The sequence below is a fragment of the Triturus cristatus genome, chromosome 2_2 (assembly GCF_964204655.1).
Source record: "Triturus cristatus chromosome 2_2, aTriCri1.1, whole genome shotgun sequence".
Lineage (NCBI taxonomy): Eukaryota > Metazoa > Chordata > Amphibia > Caudata > Salamandridae > Triturus > Triturus cristatus.
In genome coordinates, this window is record NC_140582.1 from 12,201,207 (window position 1) to 12,220,556 (window position 19,350).

General features: G+C 40.8%; 1 protein-coding gene across 1 annotated transcript in view; it reads left to right on the forward strand.

The window, feature by feature from the left end:
* Window positions 1-19,350, forward strand: part of LOC146861750 (pro-neuregulin-1, membrane-bound isoform-like) — a 689,810-nt gene that overhangs the window by 431,063 nt on the left and 239,397 nt on the right. Inside the window, 1 exon segment of the mRNA XM_085640932.1 lies at window positions 15,253-15,355. Coding sequence (XP_085497058.1) covers window positions 15,253-15,355 — 103 coding nt within the window.

Below are 19,350 nucleotides of genomic sequence, written 5' to 3' on the forward strand. Positions count from 1 at the left end.
AAAGTCGTAAATTTAAATAATGGCGGAGCGAGGCTCAAGCTATCTCTTCACTGCACAGATTGTCTTCCATCGTAGTGCTCCGCTCGTGACTTGGCTCTGCCATTATTTCAATTTATGACTTTTAATCCAGTTGGCGCTTTGATACCCCTCTCCTCACACCAGTATTTTTATAAGTGCATCTGTTTACTTTTAAGGACCGAGATCGTGATAGATGTTTTTAGTGCTACAACCTCCCAATTCAAAATAAGCTTTGACCCGAAGGTATTGAGGCGCATAACATGATCTCTAGTTACCTTACTTTCATTTAGGGGATTCACTCACATTTATAGGTTTTTGAGATAACATGTGAACACTCGAAACTGGCCGCCTGCAAAATTTTACAGCCCTTGGTGCTTTGTTAGCAGTTGAGCCACCCGGCATGTAACCTATCATCATACACGTCTCTGCAAGCTCCGTCGACACAAGCGTTCGTTGCTCTTATCTGCGTGTCACCTGCGCACCATAATTTTAAATCTTGTCAGGAACAGCCCAGCCTGTCATCTTTTCGACTTTAATTAAAGGGGTAGTATTTACCTAACAGGTGTAAAAACTGCGGGTGTTTTTACCCCCTCTACACACACACGCAACTCCCTGCAGAGGTGCAACTTACTAGAGTCAAATTTCGGGGGGGTGGGGGGGGGCTAAGAAACAATTTCGGAGGTGGGGGGGGGCTGATTCTTCAAGCAAAAGGCAGAGTGGAGCTGCAGGGGCTCTAAGCAGGGGTGAAAACCATCAAAGCCTCATTAACATGCAAAAGGTCTTCTAAAAACCTGTTAAGTACTCGGGTGCGGCTGTGTGTTCACCCGGGAAGCAGTCTCATCCCGGGCTGCCTCACACGAGGGGGGGGGGGGGGCTGAAGCCCTTTGAGTCCAATGGGCGTTGCGCGCCTGACACCCTGCTCCTTGGTTTGCCTCAGCCGGTTAAATTTAACACTTCGGGGTACGATATGGAACCTGCTTGTGTGTTATGGACTTTTCTTTTTATATACTACTAAGTGAAAACTCAAACTCCTGGGTTGGCAGCTCTGATCGCACGCCCTTTACAGCATGTCTGATGCCGTTTCATTGCTGTTTCTTTCAAGTTGTTCAAGTCACATTGGGAGCAGTCTCTCCCTGCCCCCACACCGCTTTCATTTTCACCATCACGTCTTGTTTCCTACTCACCCTGTGCCATTTCACCCTACCCCTTCACCCCGTACACACCACCCCTCTAAGATAGCTGCGTGTATTTTAATGATTTGCCTAAAATCACAGGACACCTCTTTCATTTTAGCCATTGCGTCGTTTCCTGCTTGTGGCAGCCTGCTCGCCCGGTGCTGTCTCTCCCTACCCATCCACCCAGACCCCACTACCCCTTTGAGATTGCTGCTTGTATTTTAAGTGTTTTGCCCAAAATCACAGGACACCACTTTCATTTTAGCCATTGCATCTTGTTTCCTGCTCGCGGCAGCCTGCTCGCCCTGTGCTGCCTCTCCCTAGCCCTTCACAACACCCCCACTACCTCTTCGAGATCTTTGCTTGTATTTTAAAGTGATTTGCCCCAAATCACAGGACACCGGTTGCTCATCAGAGACTCAGCACCCTGGCGCTCCGGGGCAGCACAATATGCTGCAGTATTAAATCCTTTTAAGGTCTCAAAGGCGAGACCTTTTGCATTGCAAATGCTTGTTTTTTAAGCTCAGGGCCTGGTGAGACGTTTAAACAGTGTACAGCAAACTTTCAATGAACAGACCCATAGGGACAAATACCTATTTTTGGAAGTTTGATGCTGCTTGATCATAGTGGTAAACAAAAGAGTTCCAAGCGCTTCGAAAAATGATCGTTCAGAGGAAAATGAGATGGAGTTAAAATTAGAGTCACAATTGCTGACGATGTGATCTAATATGCGGTAACATCCCAAAGTCAGTCTCCATTTTGAGCACATTAAATAAGCCTGTCTGCCTTTGGTCGACATTCAGCATGTCTTTATCTTTTGCAAAACTGTAATTTCATCGAACTATGACACTGCTGTGACAAAAGTATGCTAGAAGTTATGTGATATCTAAGTTTCAAGGTTCAACAGTAGACGTGTAAGATAAATATGTAGTCTGAGTTAATGTATTTTCATTATGCTGGTTTAAACCGGTTATATCTCGAATTAGTGGAAAATCCCCGAATGTAGGCTAAAAGGCAATGATCAATCCTATATTAACTCCATCAACTGACCATTGAATTTGAGGGGCCTTCACACCAGATTATTACGCCAGGTCCTATCAGACTGCTGAAGCATCCACTCTTACGCCAAGAGTCGATACAGTGATGAGAGAGGCGCTGAGTCCGGTTAATAATGTGTTTTCCTTCCAAGAGAACACTCTCCCGGCTGAAGTCTGATAATCTGGTCGGCTGTGAACAGGTATGAAGTGTGCTGAGCTCCAAGAAACTCTAAAGCAAGCTAGCGACTCCATGCTCTCATAATGTAGCAAATAGAAGTAGTTTTAGGGTGGTAGGATGATAGGAACATTAGAAGTATGTTGGAATTGTTAATTTTATTCTCGCTACTAGCAAAATGCTTGAATTCCGTTTTAATTATATTCTGTGTGGTTATTACTCATGTATTACGCAACAGGATAAGACTGTCCCTGCACCTGTGTGTTGTCAGAATCTCCGGTTATGCAACAAATAGACTACCAGGCACCACCTGTATTTCATTGCTTGGTGATAAGAGGTATTGCATGATGCTTGTGGTTTTTATTGAGCTTTGGTTTGCTGCTCTCTTATCTGCGAAGTAATAATTCGTAATATGCACAGTAATATTTATAATGTTTCCCAGCACATAAATAGAACGAGTGGATTACATACCTCCTTGCTTTATTTTTCCTAATACTTTCAATAAGTGAATTTAATATGCTTTTTTGCAAATTAGGCAACAGTGACGTATGTCCTGTGTACAAACAAATATTTTATCTGACTCAAAATGTTTCTAGACCTTGGCCAAAGAATGGTGGCTAAGAGTTGTGAGCTCAATTTAATTGGGAGCTTACTCCCCCCCCCCCCCCCAACCCCCGCACACACATAACGCTGTGTTCACACATTTCCAGAAAATTGCAGCTCTGCTGTCTTTCATATATTGATTGAGCTATGTCAACTGTTGGACTAGTGTAAAAAAGTTTGTAAACATTTTCATTAAGTTTTCAATGGATTACAACAAGCAGGCCACCATATTTCTGCACATCGGTCAACAGAGGAGTAAGAATGAAGCAAACAACGTGACCTCAAAGATGACGAAAAGACATAGCAATAGTCCACAAGTTGTAGCACATCAGGTGTAACATTACACAGCAATGCAGAGAGCAAGGACCCTTGACATAAAATAAGCACACAATCAAAATACATTAAAGAGAAACTGATGGATTAAGGCATCAGAGACAGGCACAATATTTTGGGAAAAAAGCTCAACAGTTGTGAGCATGGAACAAAGTGGTGAGTAACTTATGATAATAGGCAACAGTTTCGGGGAGCACCAAAACCGCCAGTCAGTAGCACATCTGGTTACCCCTTTGCCCGCAGCTGTTTGCCAAGCGAAGGCACACATAGTAAGGTGAAACACAAGATACAAGGGGAAATATAAGTGGGCATTGATGGGCTGAACAGAGGGTCGCAGGTGGGGAGGTGTGGCAAAGCTGGAAGTCGTGGATTGCATATGACGAACTGTTAGTAGATCAGGATGGTCTAATGTCATCTTTCGTGGCTCTACCGTCCATTAAAACCCACTCCAGCTTTAAAAGCCAGAGGTGAACATTTCATTCAATATTTCATCCCTGCGGCCAGCTGTAAGGTCTTGCGGAGGTCCTTGGCTTCCTCTCTGTGCACCTCTCTGTGCAACTCCATACTCGCAGCCTCTGTCCAACTCCGTACCCAGCCTTGTCACTGCTGTATTAAAGAGAGGTGACTACTCTTTACTCTTCCAGTTTCAGGCTATAGAGCTCTTGGTAAATAGGAGAGACAAGTTCAGAAATTTTGATTCAGTTTTTGAGTGCTTGAAGAGACTCTGCAGGATGGGCTCAACAACCATTGTGCCAGTCAGCTCAATGATATTAGATAAAAGTTGTACCACCTTATTCCACAAGTTGGACAGATGTGGGCAGCCCCAACACATATATGTACAGTAAATCATCTTAGGGAGTGTGAAATCTTGGGCACTTGAAGTCAGCATTGAGGGATTAATTTTTCAACAATTTGGGAGTCCGGTACACTCTATGGAAATTCTTAAATTGGGTGTATTGAAAACATAAATTACAGGAGAAACACTATTGTAACATTTTATTATACTAAATGGGTCTAGTGAGGTTTCAAGAGGTTCTCGGTTTGCTATTTTCCATGTTTTTTGGCTGACCTATGAATCCCACTGGGATCAATCACTTCGGGCAGTTGTGGAGGCGTGGAGGAAGGTATCTCAAGTCAAGCTAATCTAATTAATTCAACTAAACTTTAATCTTTTTCATACTTTTTATTTGTTAGAAATGGAATATAGCTATATCCTTATGGAAAAGTGTTCATCATCTTCCTTGATGATGAACGCTCCCCAAGTGAAGCGGTGTAAACTTAATTTAGGAAAACACAGTTTCCTCTCAGTGTTCCAGTTCAGCAACACTGGTGTATTGCAATGAATGTTTAGTCCGATTTTGATTGCTTGGACTGATCCAACTTTATCTTACATACTTGAAAAACAACGGGAAAATTTCACATTTCTATTGTCTAACTGCCCTTCACAGACATAGACAGATTGTGTCATATAATACTGTAATGCCAATAAATTGACAGGCAGAACATAGTAAAACTTATCTACGGAAAACTTAAACTGTACTTGAAATCAGACACGTTGGTTTAGGGTTAACAAAGTAACTTCAATTAAAGCTATATTAAATATCCCTAACACAATTTGTGGCCATAATATTGTATTTAATACAGCATGTTGGCCCAATTACTAAACGATTTAAAACAATCCTCCAATTAGTTTAGATTAAGAGTTATGCTGTATGGATAATCCCTTCAAACTCTGCTTCAACGTTTTTTTTCAAGCATTTCTTCACTCTTTATTTCCAGTATAAAGCATGCTGTGCCAGGCATGCAGTTGACTACTCAACTTTTAACCTTGTCCTATTGTGTACTTGCCTATTTGCCCTAAGTACCCTCTTTCTATTGATCCTGTCCTTTCTCGTTATGTTGTTCTTGTTTTTACTCCATTCTTTCGTTATATATTGCACTTTGTCCATCTCTATGCCTGTCGGTTGTGTGTTTTGATTTCTGTTGACTAACCGCTACAGTTGCAAGTGTTTTTTGTTGTACCAGTGCAGTGCTTCTGCAGTGCTTCTTCCCTATGATCTCGCTCCTTCGTACTTGTATTATTCATCACCCGTGTTTTTGTTTGACTGCTTCCATGACCTTATAATTGCTAATTGTGTTTAGTACAGTAACGAGTTTGGCTTGTAAGGAACCTTTCACAGAGACGCGTTTAATGGAGAAGGTGCACTGAATCTGAGAATTACATATTAGTGTGCTGTCTGTGCATTTGAATTCTTCACTGTGATGCAAAGAATTGATATTTGTTAAAATCAAGCTAAAATCTTAGCATGTTATTTGGTTTATATTCGAAACAAGCAACTGCTGACAAGACTAACGAATTTGCATAAATTATAAATACATTCAGCAGTGTGGCTTCATTCATTTGTTCTCTAATCCTTTAGCGATTCACTTATCTCATTTCGATTGGTAAGCTCTGAGGGGAATGATAAACAGATGGGATGCCTTATCTCAGTGTGTTACTAACTAATCCCAGCGACACAAGCTTAATCTTTTATAAAATCTGGTTAGGAGTTCGAGAGTAGACCTTTTATTTTCTTAAGTGCATCAGCATACAGAGCAAATAGAAACAACAGAATTAAATAATTTCAAGATAGAGCGGAGGGATTGCAAACCATGGGCCTAGTACCAGAAGTAGAAGTACTCTTAGCAGATTCACTCCTAATGAAGTCGTATGCCCCATGGTGTTGCATTAAAATCCAACAGAACACCATATGGAGGCACAACTCTTTTATTTGATCAAATTATTTCATAGTTTAACAAACTGGTGTATATACCAGCATCACTTTATATCTCAGCACCTGCTAACGTGCCAATGCAACCAGACAGCTTGATGATGGAAACACTGAGTCCCATCATTGGTGCATGAAGTAATTTCATGTGAGCAGTTCAAAGGCCCAACTTGTAACACTTAGAGTGTCCCCTGCTTTAGATAATAGTTATTTTTCTTGTATTTAATCTTAAACCCAAAGCTGAAAAAGTTATGATTGAGTTAGAGGACTTGAAATCAACTTGTTAAGTTCTTGTGAACGATTTGCAGAAATTGGAATACGTTTGAAAATATGTTGGCGTTAAGAAGTGATAGTATTGCAAAACATACTTAGGCTTTTGCTGAGATATAAGTTGATGGAAATCAATGAAGGACATCATTCTATCTCAGGACTGGAGGCTTGGGTTATGCTTATCGCTTTCTTAACTTTATTACAGCAGCCATCTTAAAAGTACCAAACAAAACCACTTTTCCCAGAAACCACCAGGAAATTGGTAAAGACGAACAGCAAGCAACATAGTCCACCAATTCCTATCATCCAATCAGGAGCCAGGGTTCCTTATATAGTCTTTAGTCCCTATCCACTAAATCCTCTTTCTTCGCTGCTCGCAGCCCAGATAAGTCAGATTTTTCTCTTCTCTTGCCAAATGTCGGATTGTTGGGTTGATTCCCTGCTTGGGTGTGATTGCCTGTGCGGCGGGGGCTGCATTTGCACTCCTATGCGATGTTTATTATAGTTCCTGGTATGTTGAGTGCGGTGCTGGCTTCCAGCCACTAGGTGGCACTCCGGGAGTGCATTATCTGTATGGTTTGCGATGCGTTTTTGGAATTCCTGTCAGATCCAGAATCGTGCGCTACTTGCCTTTGTCTCTGCCTGCCCCTGGAGAGTGACGCTCTCACTGTAGAGGGGTCTGTACAGGCTGTGAAGCCTGCATTTATTTCTTGGCACCCTCTGCAAAGCCCAAGGTAGGCTTGTCTGCTTATTCCAATGCCCCTCTGGGTTTTGTAACATTAATTAGAAGGCTACCTGTCTTATGGGGACATGCTCCCAGTTGACGAGTTCACCCTTAAAATCTGAATATTTTCCAGGGAAGATAGTGCCCCTGGGACTGGACCCCTTTTGATTGTGGCTCTGCCCCTTATTGAATTGCTGGCCTCCCGCACCAAACAACTGCTGTTTCTAGCACTGCCCTAAGAGTTTGCCTGGCAATTGTCATTGCACAACAGTGTAATATAATGCCTGCAAGCGCTGCGCCTGAGCACTGATAAGTGGGGTGGCTCCTGTTCACCTTACTGCAGTCAACATGTCGGAGCAGTGGGACGAGGATCCCCAAACCCAGTTATCATGGGATGATGAGATTTATGATGCAGTGGACGCATCAATCTATAGGGTGGTGGAGGAGACAATGCCCCCCCCTTCCCAGGGAAGCACCTAGTAATGCACATTGCGTTTGAATGCGCCAAGTGGACTCGGGCCCTCTCTGACCCAGCCCTCAGATGACCAGCCAGCCCTGGCCAAATGCCCACAGGAGGACGGGGTGGATCACAATGCCTTTGCGTGTGTGCGTGAGGCATTCCTGGCTCAAAACCAGTCTCTCGCTGCGCCCACGGGCACAGCTCCCCTGCCAAAGGTGTCGCCAAGCCCAGTTTCGCGTGATCCCACTTGGAATTGTGCTTGATCCGAAGAAGCTCCTCCATCCTAGATCGTCCAAATGGACCCCTTCCATGAAGGTGGAGAACTATGTGGCTAGTAGGATAAGAACCACGTTGGGGAAAGAAGCCCGTAGTTGTCTTAAGGAAGAATGTCTGTGCCCCTCTTCGGATGGCAAGGTAGCACTGACCCCGGTGCTGGACCCCAAGATGGCAACATTGCTAGTGAAATTCATGAAAGACCCGAAGAAGGGCATTGACAGATCCTGCCGGGTGTGCCAGGATAGCCATTACAAAAATGGGGTTACCCAATGATGGTCACGGACCTGGGTACAATGTAATACTAAAAACAATGGTCCTAGACTTCTAATTCAAAAATTGATGTAAATCAAAAAAATACTAACGTATTAAACAGTTTCATGAGCGTCAACAAGGATTTATAAGCTCGCAGTAATCAATACATTGTTTTAAATTAAAGAAAAGCAACAACCAAGGTATTCTTCACCAATAATTTATTCTCATACCATATGGTGAATAGTAAATACATTGACTGTATCAATTAAGGAAAAGTAGGGAAGGGAGGTTGCTCCAGAAGGAACGTGCAAAAGAAGAAGTTCTCTGGTGTGGAGGGGGTGAAAAGTAATTTCAAAGTAGTGAGGTAGAGGATAATTGGAAACACTCAAACGTTGGACTGTTTACAAATCACAGTCATTGTAGGACTGGCCACGCAAAAGTAATCAAACTTCTTTTTGTACAATTCAAAATTTACATAGAAATGTATCCTTTTGTGGCTTGTTGGGGGGTGGGCTCGTGGTCCAGGCTAGTTATTGGGGTGTCAACGTTTCGACCCGACCTGACTTAGGGCTACGAGGGTGATTCGGGACCTCGGCCTTGAGGGTCTTCTTCAGGACTGTCTGGGGCAACCTGGGTAGGTATGAGGCCCTGTCACACACCTATGGGGTGAGGGGGAAAGGGTCAGGTTGTTGCACTAATTTATTTCTCACAGGCAAACACCAAAAAGGGTGCTAGCTTACCCGCATATTCCTGCGGTGTGTAGATTCCTCACTTAATGTTAGGTCACAATGGGCGCGATCATCGTTATGTGTAGATCGTATGTTCAATTCCATGCAATGAATCCAATACCATGCAATGAATGCAACAACTGAAAAAAATATATAGTAGGGAAGAATTAGGATTGAACCCTACTTGGGTATAAAGCCGCTCGTGTATTAGCATGCAGGAATGGCAAGACTACAGGGGTTAAATACCTTCAATCGGCCAAGCCGGCATCCGCATTCCGCAAAAGTTGGCTGGAAACTGAACGCGGCTACCGCCAGGATGTTCCTTATGAAGTCCCGGTAGCGTGAAACTCCCGCTGGTAGCGCGTATCTAGGAAATGAATGAAAGACTTTCATCGTGTGGTGAAGGTACGGGTGTGTCATTAAAAGATGAATTGTGCCAGATCTAACCATTGACGGAGGCAAGGCGTCACATCGTAAACACATTTAACAATAAAAACACAATGCGGAAAAAAGACTGGTGGTTGGCTCATAGTACATGACATAGAATGTAACTATTGTTAATAACAATGGGCATAGTGAAAATATATACAGTGATACGGGTTGTAATAATACCGTACATAGTAAATTAACAAAGTTATATAAATGACTAGTACATGACATAGAATGTAACTATTGTTAATAACAATGGACAAAGTGAAAATATATACAGTGATTGAGGTCGTAATAATACCGTATGTATTGAAATTAACGTTATAAAATTGACTAGTACGACGGGTACTGCTGCAGTCATCAGTCACACCCATATGTGCGCAGTGGTGTAGGACACATGTTATGGTTGACTGGAGTAAAAAGAAGGCACATAAGCACTGTCAAGTTGTACCTACATTTGGAGACATGGTTGAAGGATAAGGGTAAACCCCCGTGACAGTCCTGAAGAAGACCCGCAAGGCCGAGGTCCCGAATCACCCTTGTAGCCCTAAGTTGGGTCGAAACGTCGACGCCCCAATAAATAGCCTGGACCACAAGCCCACCCCTAACGTGCCACATAAGGATACATTTCTGTGCAAATTCTGAATTGTACAAAAAGAAGTTTGATTACTTTTGCGTGGCCAGGCCTACAATGACTGTGAATTGTAATCAGTCCTACGTTTGAGTGTTTCCAATTATCCTCTACCTCACTACTTTGAAATTCCTTTTCACCCCCTCCACACCAGAGCACTTCTTCTTTTGCACGTTCCTTCTGGAGCAACCTCCCTTCCCTACTTTTCCTTAATTAATACAGTCAATTTATTTACTATTCACCATATGATATGAGAATAAATTATGGTGAAGAATACCTTGGTTGTTGCTTTTCTTTAATTTAAAACAATGTATTGATTACTGTGAGCTTATAAATCCTTGTTGACGCTCATGGGTGTACCAGGATAAGCTCCTGGATGCACTCGGCCCCATGACCCTGATCCTGGATATGGTAGAGGATGCCAAAATATCGGACTCGCTCATTTCCCCGGAGGCACTCTCTGGTTGAGCACAGCGTGCAGTTATCTTCCTAGGCAATGCCAACTGTGCGGTGCCCACCGAGCGGAGATGCTCTTTTCGAAATAAAGTGGACCCTCAGTTGGGGACTTGGTGGTCAAGAGACAAGTCCCAGACCCATTTAGTTTTCACAACATGTGACAGAGTTAGTGGATGTGGAGGTTGCCTCGTTCCTGGAAAAGGGGGATATTTGTCCTACCTCCCCTCATCCACAGGGCTTCAGCAACATGTTCTTAGTGGACAAAGCTAATGGGGGTCAGCGGCCGGTGCTGAACCTATGCGAGTTCAACGAATGGCTGGTTTACCACCATTTCAAAAAGGAGGGGATTCATCTACTTCGGGATGTCTTGCGTCCAGCGGTCTGTATGATCCAACTGGACTTGAAGGATGGGTACCGGGCCAATGCGATTTTTTGTTCCTCTCACAGGAGGTTCCTAGAGTTCTTCTGGCATCAGCAGATAATCCAGCTCACAACTCTCCTTTGCGCTTCATGAAGGTGCACAAATCCGTTGTGGAGTATCTTTGAGTGCAGGGGATTTGCCTTATTGCGTATCTCGACGTTATGCTCATCCTAGCGCAGGATCCTCAGCAATTGTTGGTGCAATTGCAGCTAGCTATCGATTTATTGGAAGCCTTGGTATTGTAATAAATGTGAAAAAATTCCTTCTGGTACCTTCTTAGAGGGCATCCTCTCTGGGGTTTGTCATAGGTTCCACCGGAGTCACTCTGAGCCTTCTATCTCGGAAGATAACCAAGATCTGATGCAAGCTCCGCAGAACGTTGGCTAGACAGAGGGTATCCCTACGGCAGATTGCTTGCCTAGTAGGGCTCTTGCCGTCTTCCATCCAGGCCATATTTTTAGGACCGTTATGTTATCGGGCACTGCAAAGATTGAAGCATTGCATTTGTGGAGAGGCCTCGCTTAATCTCAGTCGGTCGTTCTGTTCTTCAAAGCACGGGAAGGAATCCGCTAGTAGGTTTCCCACACGGAAGCATGGAATGGGAGAGAAATATTTAGGTGAGTTATCATAGAATCCAATGCTCGAAGCTTAGGCTTTGGTGCTTGGTGTAGAGATTTCTCCACAGGAGGGTCATGGTCTCCGCAGGACCAGGCATTGCACATCAACTGTGAGGCGCTCTGGTGGCATCCTTTGCAGTCCAGATGTGGACCAGAGACAAGATCCAGCCCTGTGTCCTGCTCAGAATGGACAACATTTCGGCTGTCCGGTACATCAGTCACCTGTGTGTTCCATGTTCAAAGGTTATGTCCAATCTGGCAACTAAGTTTTGGGAGTTCTGCCTCAACCATCAGATATCGATGATGGCAGAGTACCTTCCCGGTCATGAGAACCGGGTGGCGGATTGGAAGCTTTGTCACGTTCGGGATTGCAGCCTGTGGAAGCTTCTTCCAGAGGTTATTACCACGATCCAAGATCGGTGAAGTCCTTTTTTCAGTGGATCTTTTTGCTTCCAGGTTGGACCATCAGCTTCCTCAGTTCTTCAATTGGAGGCGGGACCCTCTGGCAGGTGCCACAGACGCATTCCTGCAAGACTGGGGGAAGGAGTGAGCATATGCATTTCCCCCATTTGCGATGATCACAAAAGCTTTGGCCCAGATCAGGCGCCAACATGCGTAGGTAGTCCTGATCATCCCGATTTGGAAATAGCAAGTATGGTTTCCAGTTCTTCTGGAACTTTCTAGGGCTTTTCCAATTGATCGCCTCATTTCCAGATCTTCTTCTCAACCCGAATTGGAACCCGCATCAGATAGTGTTGGACTGATCCCTCTGCCTGATGGTGTGGAGGATTACAGGAGTAGATGGCCGATACCAGGCCTTTTGTCACAGTTTGAAGGCTTCTTGTCTAAGGCCTGGCCTGACAGCACAGTCAAGCGATACAGGTCGGCTTAGGCACAATGGTGTTATTGGTTTGTGCAGTGGGGTTGTGATCCTATGGGTGCAGAGGTAGTTCAGATCCTGAATTTTTTGGCCAGTCTGGTCCAGCAAGGCTTGGCCCTATCGCTCGATCAATACCTTCTGTTCCAAAATATCAGCAGGGCATGTTCTTGTAGAGGGTTCCCCAGTGGGGGAGCATTCTTTTGTGTGCTGATTGCTTCGGGGTTTTAGGTTATCTCTTCTGCCAGAACCACTGTATTCAGAACTTTGGGATGTTAATAAGGCTATCAACCTTTTGTTATCATGGCAAACTAATAGGTTTGTTTCACGTAAGGAAATATAGGTAAAGCTGGCAATTCTTGTCTGTTTGATATCGTGCAGAAGGGTATATGATGTTAGGGCCCTAGATATCACAGAATGGTCCCTTTTTCCTTCGGGGGTTTCTTTTACAATCAGTAGGGGTACTAAATGTAACACTAGGGTTATAGAGTACCCTGCATCTCCTGATTCTCCTAAGCTATGCGTGGTGCAATGTTTAAAGGCCTGTTAGGAGATGTCAGCAAATTAGAGGCCTCCAGGAGAGAAACAGCTCCTTATTAATCTCAGGAAACCTCACAAGGCGGTTTCCTTTCCCACCATAGCATGTTGAGTGCAGTGGGTCATGCAGGAAGCTGGCATAGATCTCACAATTGTTGGTGCCCATTCTACTAGTGGGGGCAATGTTCTCCAAAGCTTTCAGTCTAGGTGCACGGCCCGAGGACATTATGAATGCGTCTGACTGGTCCTCAGATTCTGCCTTTAAAAGGTTCTATTTTTAGCCAATTTTAAATATGGCCCATTTGATGGTAAGTAAGCTTTAAACGAGCAATGTCCGAGCCTTCGGTCCTGACACAGAATGAAACATTTCCTAGTTAAAGTAACGGAAAGCTTCAATTCTATTAAGGACACTAAGATGAGGACTGTCCCACCACGGATATGTGAACCGGGAGGCCCTCCCATGACTACTAAGTAATGAGTTTTCTACTCTCTTGGTTTTGATTGTTGCAATACTTATGATGTCAGCAAGTATGTTCTTGTGTATACTTTAGTTGCTCCCTTGGTTCCAGTTTCTCGTGGTAATTTCACTTCTTTTATGTGTAGAAAAAGGCCAATTGCATGACTCGCGCAATGAAAGAGGATTTGGAGGATAGAGAAAATGGACTATATAGAGCACCCTGGCTCCTGAGTGAATGATTGGATCTGGTGGACTATGTTGCCTACTGTTTGTTTTTAACAATATCCTTGTGGTATCTGGGAAATGTGGTTTTGTTTGGTACTTTTAATATGGTTGCTTTAATAAATTGAAGAAAGCGATAAGCATAATCCTTGCCCACCGTGACCTTAGTAGAATTGAAACTTTTCATTAGGTTAGTTCGGAAATCTTTCTTTATACAGCAGTTCGTACTGAAGTAGGGCCCCCTAGTTTGCAAGATTAGCAGTTTTATGCACTTAGTGTCCCTTCCTTCGCTGGGAAGATGTTTAAGGATTAGGCACAGGGAAATTGAACGGGATGGTGCAGCGGTCTCTGATTCAAACTCTGCGAAATATGGCTAAATAAAGACATTGTGACATTGGGTTATATAATTGAGGGTGCACTTTAGACAGTGATTGCACTGTCTAAAGTGCAAACGTTTAACTGTATTTCTCTGATTTAATACATGAGCTGCAGACAGTATGATTCAGAACCAATGATAGCCTATGGTATGTGCTTCTCAGATACAGTACACCAGTAGTTCATTTCCGTTTCTGCAGGTACCCTGTTTTTGTATTAGGTAGATAAAAACAAACCATCTTGTGTAAACCATTACATAACAAGCCAAGCTTAATTTTTTTAATCTAGCAAGATTTTACTGTGACCATTTCTTGTAAAGATTGCTGGGAGTTTAAATGCACATCCTGCAAAAAGAGCAGAAAAAGCTGGACTTACTGGGTTCAGTTCATGGAAAGTTACGGCATATAAAAGATGTATGCAGTGTATTTTCCATAACAACCAGACTCTCGCCTGTTATTGCGCCCCTTTTTTCAAACATTAAATATTACATTTTCCAGAGTTAACACACCCATCCATTTGTTGTGTCATAAACAAATGTGACCAGAGGGTCAGAGCTGTTGAATTAAATGTTATGATTGTCTCTGCATTACTCTGCCCTCTTTGGAATAACCAATTTGCTTGCTGAATCACCTGCGGTATTTCACTGAGTCGCCTGCTCCTGGTCTTAGAACAGAATGCGAGCAAAACAAACAAGAATCCTTTGGCTGGATCGAACCAACTTATTCACATTCAGTTAACATTCTGTAAGGGGAATCTGAAAAAAGGCGAGAAACAGAATTCTCTGAAAAAAGCAACAACGTGGGATGTAAAATGATGTTCAATAATGTGAACAAAGCCTGTATTGGAAAAGAGATTAACAGACAAGGGGCCATGTTTGTTTTACATAATTTTTCTTCCCTTTAGGGGTTTGAAAATTGTTGAAAAATGCATCTACGTACACCGTCCTTTGTGTGAACCACACATAGTTTTTATAGCTCAGTTTGTACATGTGTCTTTATTTCAGCTCTCTTTACAAGACATATTCGGAGGTTTTTTTTACCTATAGGTATTATATTTGTTGTGAAGCAGACTGCATTTGAAATGTTGATAGCGTGTGCTGAATGTTATTACGTATTTTAAATAACAATTATGTAACTTTTTGTTATTTTAATAGTATCATTTTTATAATAATTACAAAATGTAGAAGCATGGAAGCTGTTTCTGGATGGGTAGAATTAAGATGGCTTCAGTTACTATTATGACTTTCATAGTAATATATAGCATGCCTGTGCATTTACCTCTAATCTTTCTATGCGTGTGTATGTGTGTGTGTGTGTATATATATATATATATATATATATATATATATGACACAGTTTCTTAGTTGAGCCTGAATCCATTATAATTTGTTCTTCTTTTCTCCCTTTTCTAGAAGCTGAAGAACTCTATCAGAAACGAGTGTTGACTATAACTGGCATCTGCATTGCCCTCCTTGTAGTTGGCATCATGTGTGTTGTGGCCTACTGCAAAACCAAGTAAACCTTTCTTTACCTTGTTTTTCCCATTCTTATCGCCTTTTGCACAAAAAGGACTTACTACACGCTTATATGTTCCTTACTTTTGACAAGTTGTTGATACAGCAGAAGTTATAAATCTTTTCAAATTAATTAGCAGAAAGATAGATTCATTGTAGTGAACCAGCTTCTCTTGGTTTCAAAAAGGACCAGCGAACTGGCTTATTACACGCAAAGTTTTTTTAGCAGAGAAGTTTGAGAGAAATAAATATGATAAAATCGGGCAGTGAATATGTCAATATGTCTGTTGAAATTTGTACTGTGGCTTTTCAACAATGATAGCTCCACCGGATTCTGTTTGCTTGCTGCTACCCCATTTTGTTGCTTCCCAGGCAGCCTACTGTTATCTCAGGGATCCCACCCATGCTGTTGCTAATGAGACAAGCAAGAGATTGAGTTGAGTCAATGGATATTTTCCAATTCAGTAAACCACATGTAAACCAGTTTCCCCAGTTGTGCTAGCAAGCAGTGTAACCATGTGTTAATGACCATAAAAAGCCCAAATGGAATTCAGATATATCACCTTTTCGTAATCACACAACCAATTTTGGTAAAACCGGAGTAGAATTAAAATCAATGAGACCTAAGATGATGAAACGGCTTGTAGGTATTAGGTGTTAAAAATATTTTATTACATTTTAGGTGAATATAAAAGACCATACATAAAATTGTACATCAATATAATGACTGAGCTTATAAAACCAAATACTGTAGGATAATATCAAGTAAGAGTCAATAAAGTACCTATACAATAACAATTATAACTATGTAATAAAAATAAAAGGAAATATTAAAGGGATTATATAGAATCATCATTACAAATAAGTCTTAATAGAACTACCAAATTTAACCAATATACCTATACATGAAATATTTAATCACTATTAGTAATACATATTTAGAGATGTGAAGCAATATAATCATCAGTTGGGTTCCAAAGTAAATGATAATTCGGAGCATAGTGGACAGCACCTTAAATTAGCTCATCTTCTGGTAAAAATTATTCATGCCCACCAGGCGTGAACTGATCATGAGGCATTTTTCCAATTGGTAGTAATTAATTTTAAAGCTGCAGAAATAAAAAATCTAGATGTTTGCTATTAATAACAGACACTTTAGTGGAAAGTGAAGTTGATTTACAAATAATATATTATATGATAAATTATTTATGATATTCAATATTTTAGTAATGATCTTCCAAACCTCTTTCCAAAGCTTACCTACAATATTACACTCATAAAACATATGTCGTGACAAGCCTATATTCAAATCAAATCAAGGAATTTCTGAAGTACGCGGCTACTCCAATTGTGTCCCGGCGCTGTGGGTTTGTTAATCACTGCTCCCAGTAGGAAGAAAGGGATGGCCTAAAAGGCCTCATATTCAGAGTACTATTCCATCAATTAGGAAAAAACAAATGTTTTGCATTAAATAACCTTAAAGGTGTCCATAGACAATTGAATAGTATGAAGTAATATGTTTTGTATAAAGAAACAGGCAGCCACCCAGAGATACTATTTGATCACATTTTTCTACATATAGCTTGAGATATTGACAAATCTAGATCCTTATTCCAAAGTGTTGGATAACGAAGAAATTGTTTCAATATACAATTCTAAATCAGAGGTAGCATTTACAGGAAAATTGTTTGGGAATTTATCAAGGATTGAATTACATAAAAGTTCATATTTATAAATATCTGACTGCTGTAACTTAAATCTTTGCTCCAATTCATCAAAAGTTAAAAAAAGTATTGTTATGATAAAGATCTTTTAAATAAAAAATACCAGCTTTAATCCAGGAGTGCAAAAAATGTTTAGTGACAAGCTACTTTTAACATTGGATTATACCATATCGGCAAATTTAAGGTAAGTGACATAGGGAATTGGAAAATCAAGTCTAAATCTTGTAATATTAATTTTGTAGACATCAGTATTACTTATATTTTTAGCAAAGCAGTAGAGTTAGCCATGGTAAGCAATGCAGGTGAAGGAAATGGTAATATCAAACTTTGTTCAATACGAAGCTATAAAGGTGGATTATTAAGCTCTGTATACTGGAACCATAAGGTACTTTGTTTTAAAATAAACTCTTTATGATAATTAAGCAAATCTGGTAAACTAAAACCACAAGTGTTCTTAGCCAATTAATTTTTTTTAGACGTAAGCGAGATTTGAAATATCAAGTAAATTTAGAAGGAAATTTGTTTATATTTTTATAGAAGTTAGGAGGAAGTTGAATAGGTGTCATAGAAAGAAGATAGAAACATTTTTGAGAAATAACCATTTTGATAGCATCGACTATTCCCCACCAGGATAAATGTAGGGTGGACCATATTTTTAAAATGTGTCCTTAATATGAGCAAGAATGCAATCACAATTTAAGGAAATCATTTGTTTTATGGTGTGAGAAAATAATATACCAAGATATTTAAGTGTATCGTTTTGCTGTTTTTAATTTCTTTGTTTGGGAGCATATCAGGGGTACAAAGAAAATGTAAAGGAAAAAAAAAATCAGTTTTATTAGTGTTTAATGTTTATCATGACATCTGAGAGTAAGTGTGAATAACATTTAATAATGGAGGAATGGAAGATTCAGGGTTACCAATATTTAGGAGTACATCATCAGCATAAACTGACATTTTAACAGGAACATTATTTGTAATGAAGCCCTCAATTGCCATACAATTTCTGATGGCAATTAGTAAACATTCAATAGTAAGAAGAAAAGGTAAAGGTGCTAAGGGGCATCCTTGTCTGGTGCCCCTAAATAGGAAAAAATATTAGAAATTTGACCATTAATAAAAAGTTTAGCAGACGGTATAGAGCTGAGATCGTAAGAATAAATGAAGTACCAAAGTTAAATGCATATAAGATATGGAAAAAATACTGCCATTGGACTTTATCAAAAGCCTTGTCTGCATCTTATGCCAAACACTGGCTGGTAGAGGCAGTGATGATCCAACTTCAATCGCATGAAATAATAATCTTGCGTTATTCACAGAATGTCTATTTTTCATAAAACCAGGTTGGTCAATATGCACGATAGTAGAAAGCACAGAAGTCAACCTAGTTGCAAGAATCATTGCATAAAATATACAGTCTTGATTAGTTAAAGAAATAGGGCAATAATTTGAAACAATAGCAGGATCTTTGTTAGGTTTTGGGAGAACTATAATCAAGGCTTTACTAAAGGGCCCAGACGTTGATCCTGTACTACTAAAGTAGGTAAGTAGTTTGAGTAAATGAGGTAAAAGGTGAGGAGAATTTTTTAATAAAATTCAGCAGGGATATCATGTAGACCTGGAGATTTAATAGATGTAATAGCTGAATATACTTAATCTAAAGTGATTAGTAAATCCAATTTATTTCTAACTTACGGAGAAACTTTAGGTAAACCCCACCTCTTTAAAAAAACAATTATCAATATTCAACGGATCATTAGGAGGAGGTCTATTATCTAAATTAAATAATTATTCCTTTATGGGATAAAGCAACTTGACCATTAGACTTATGGATAGCATTAATTAGATTTTTATTGTTCTTAATGCGAAGATAATTGCCCAAAAACCTTCCAGGTCTATTGGTATTAAAACAAAAATTAGCTTTGTTATTAGAAATGTGTATGCCCGCTTTATTGCTTAATAGGGAGTTTGATTCATAATGAAGTTTTTGTATTTGTGTTTGATTCACAGAAGAAAGAAGGCTAGAGGAGATTTAAGGACCATCAAGGGTTTGCTCCCCTGATTCATATACCTAAATACAAAATGATCCCTTGGATCTTTACAATGTAAACTTGGCTGAAGAAAACTCGCCTACCAAGAAGGCTTTCTTTTACAGGACGGGTTCCTTCACCCACTAGAGGTGGCATGCTTCATCATTGGGGAACCTCCTTGTATCATGATGCCTAGCCATGATACGGGCTACAATTCACTCACTGCGAGAGAGGGAGTGCAG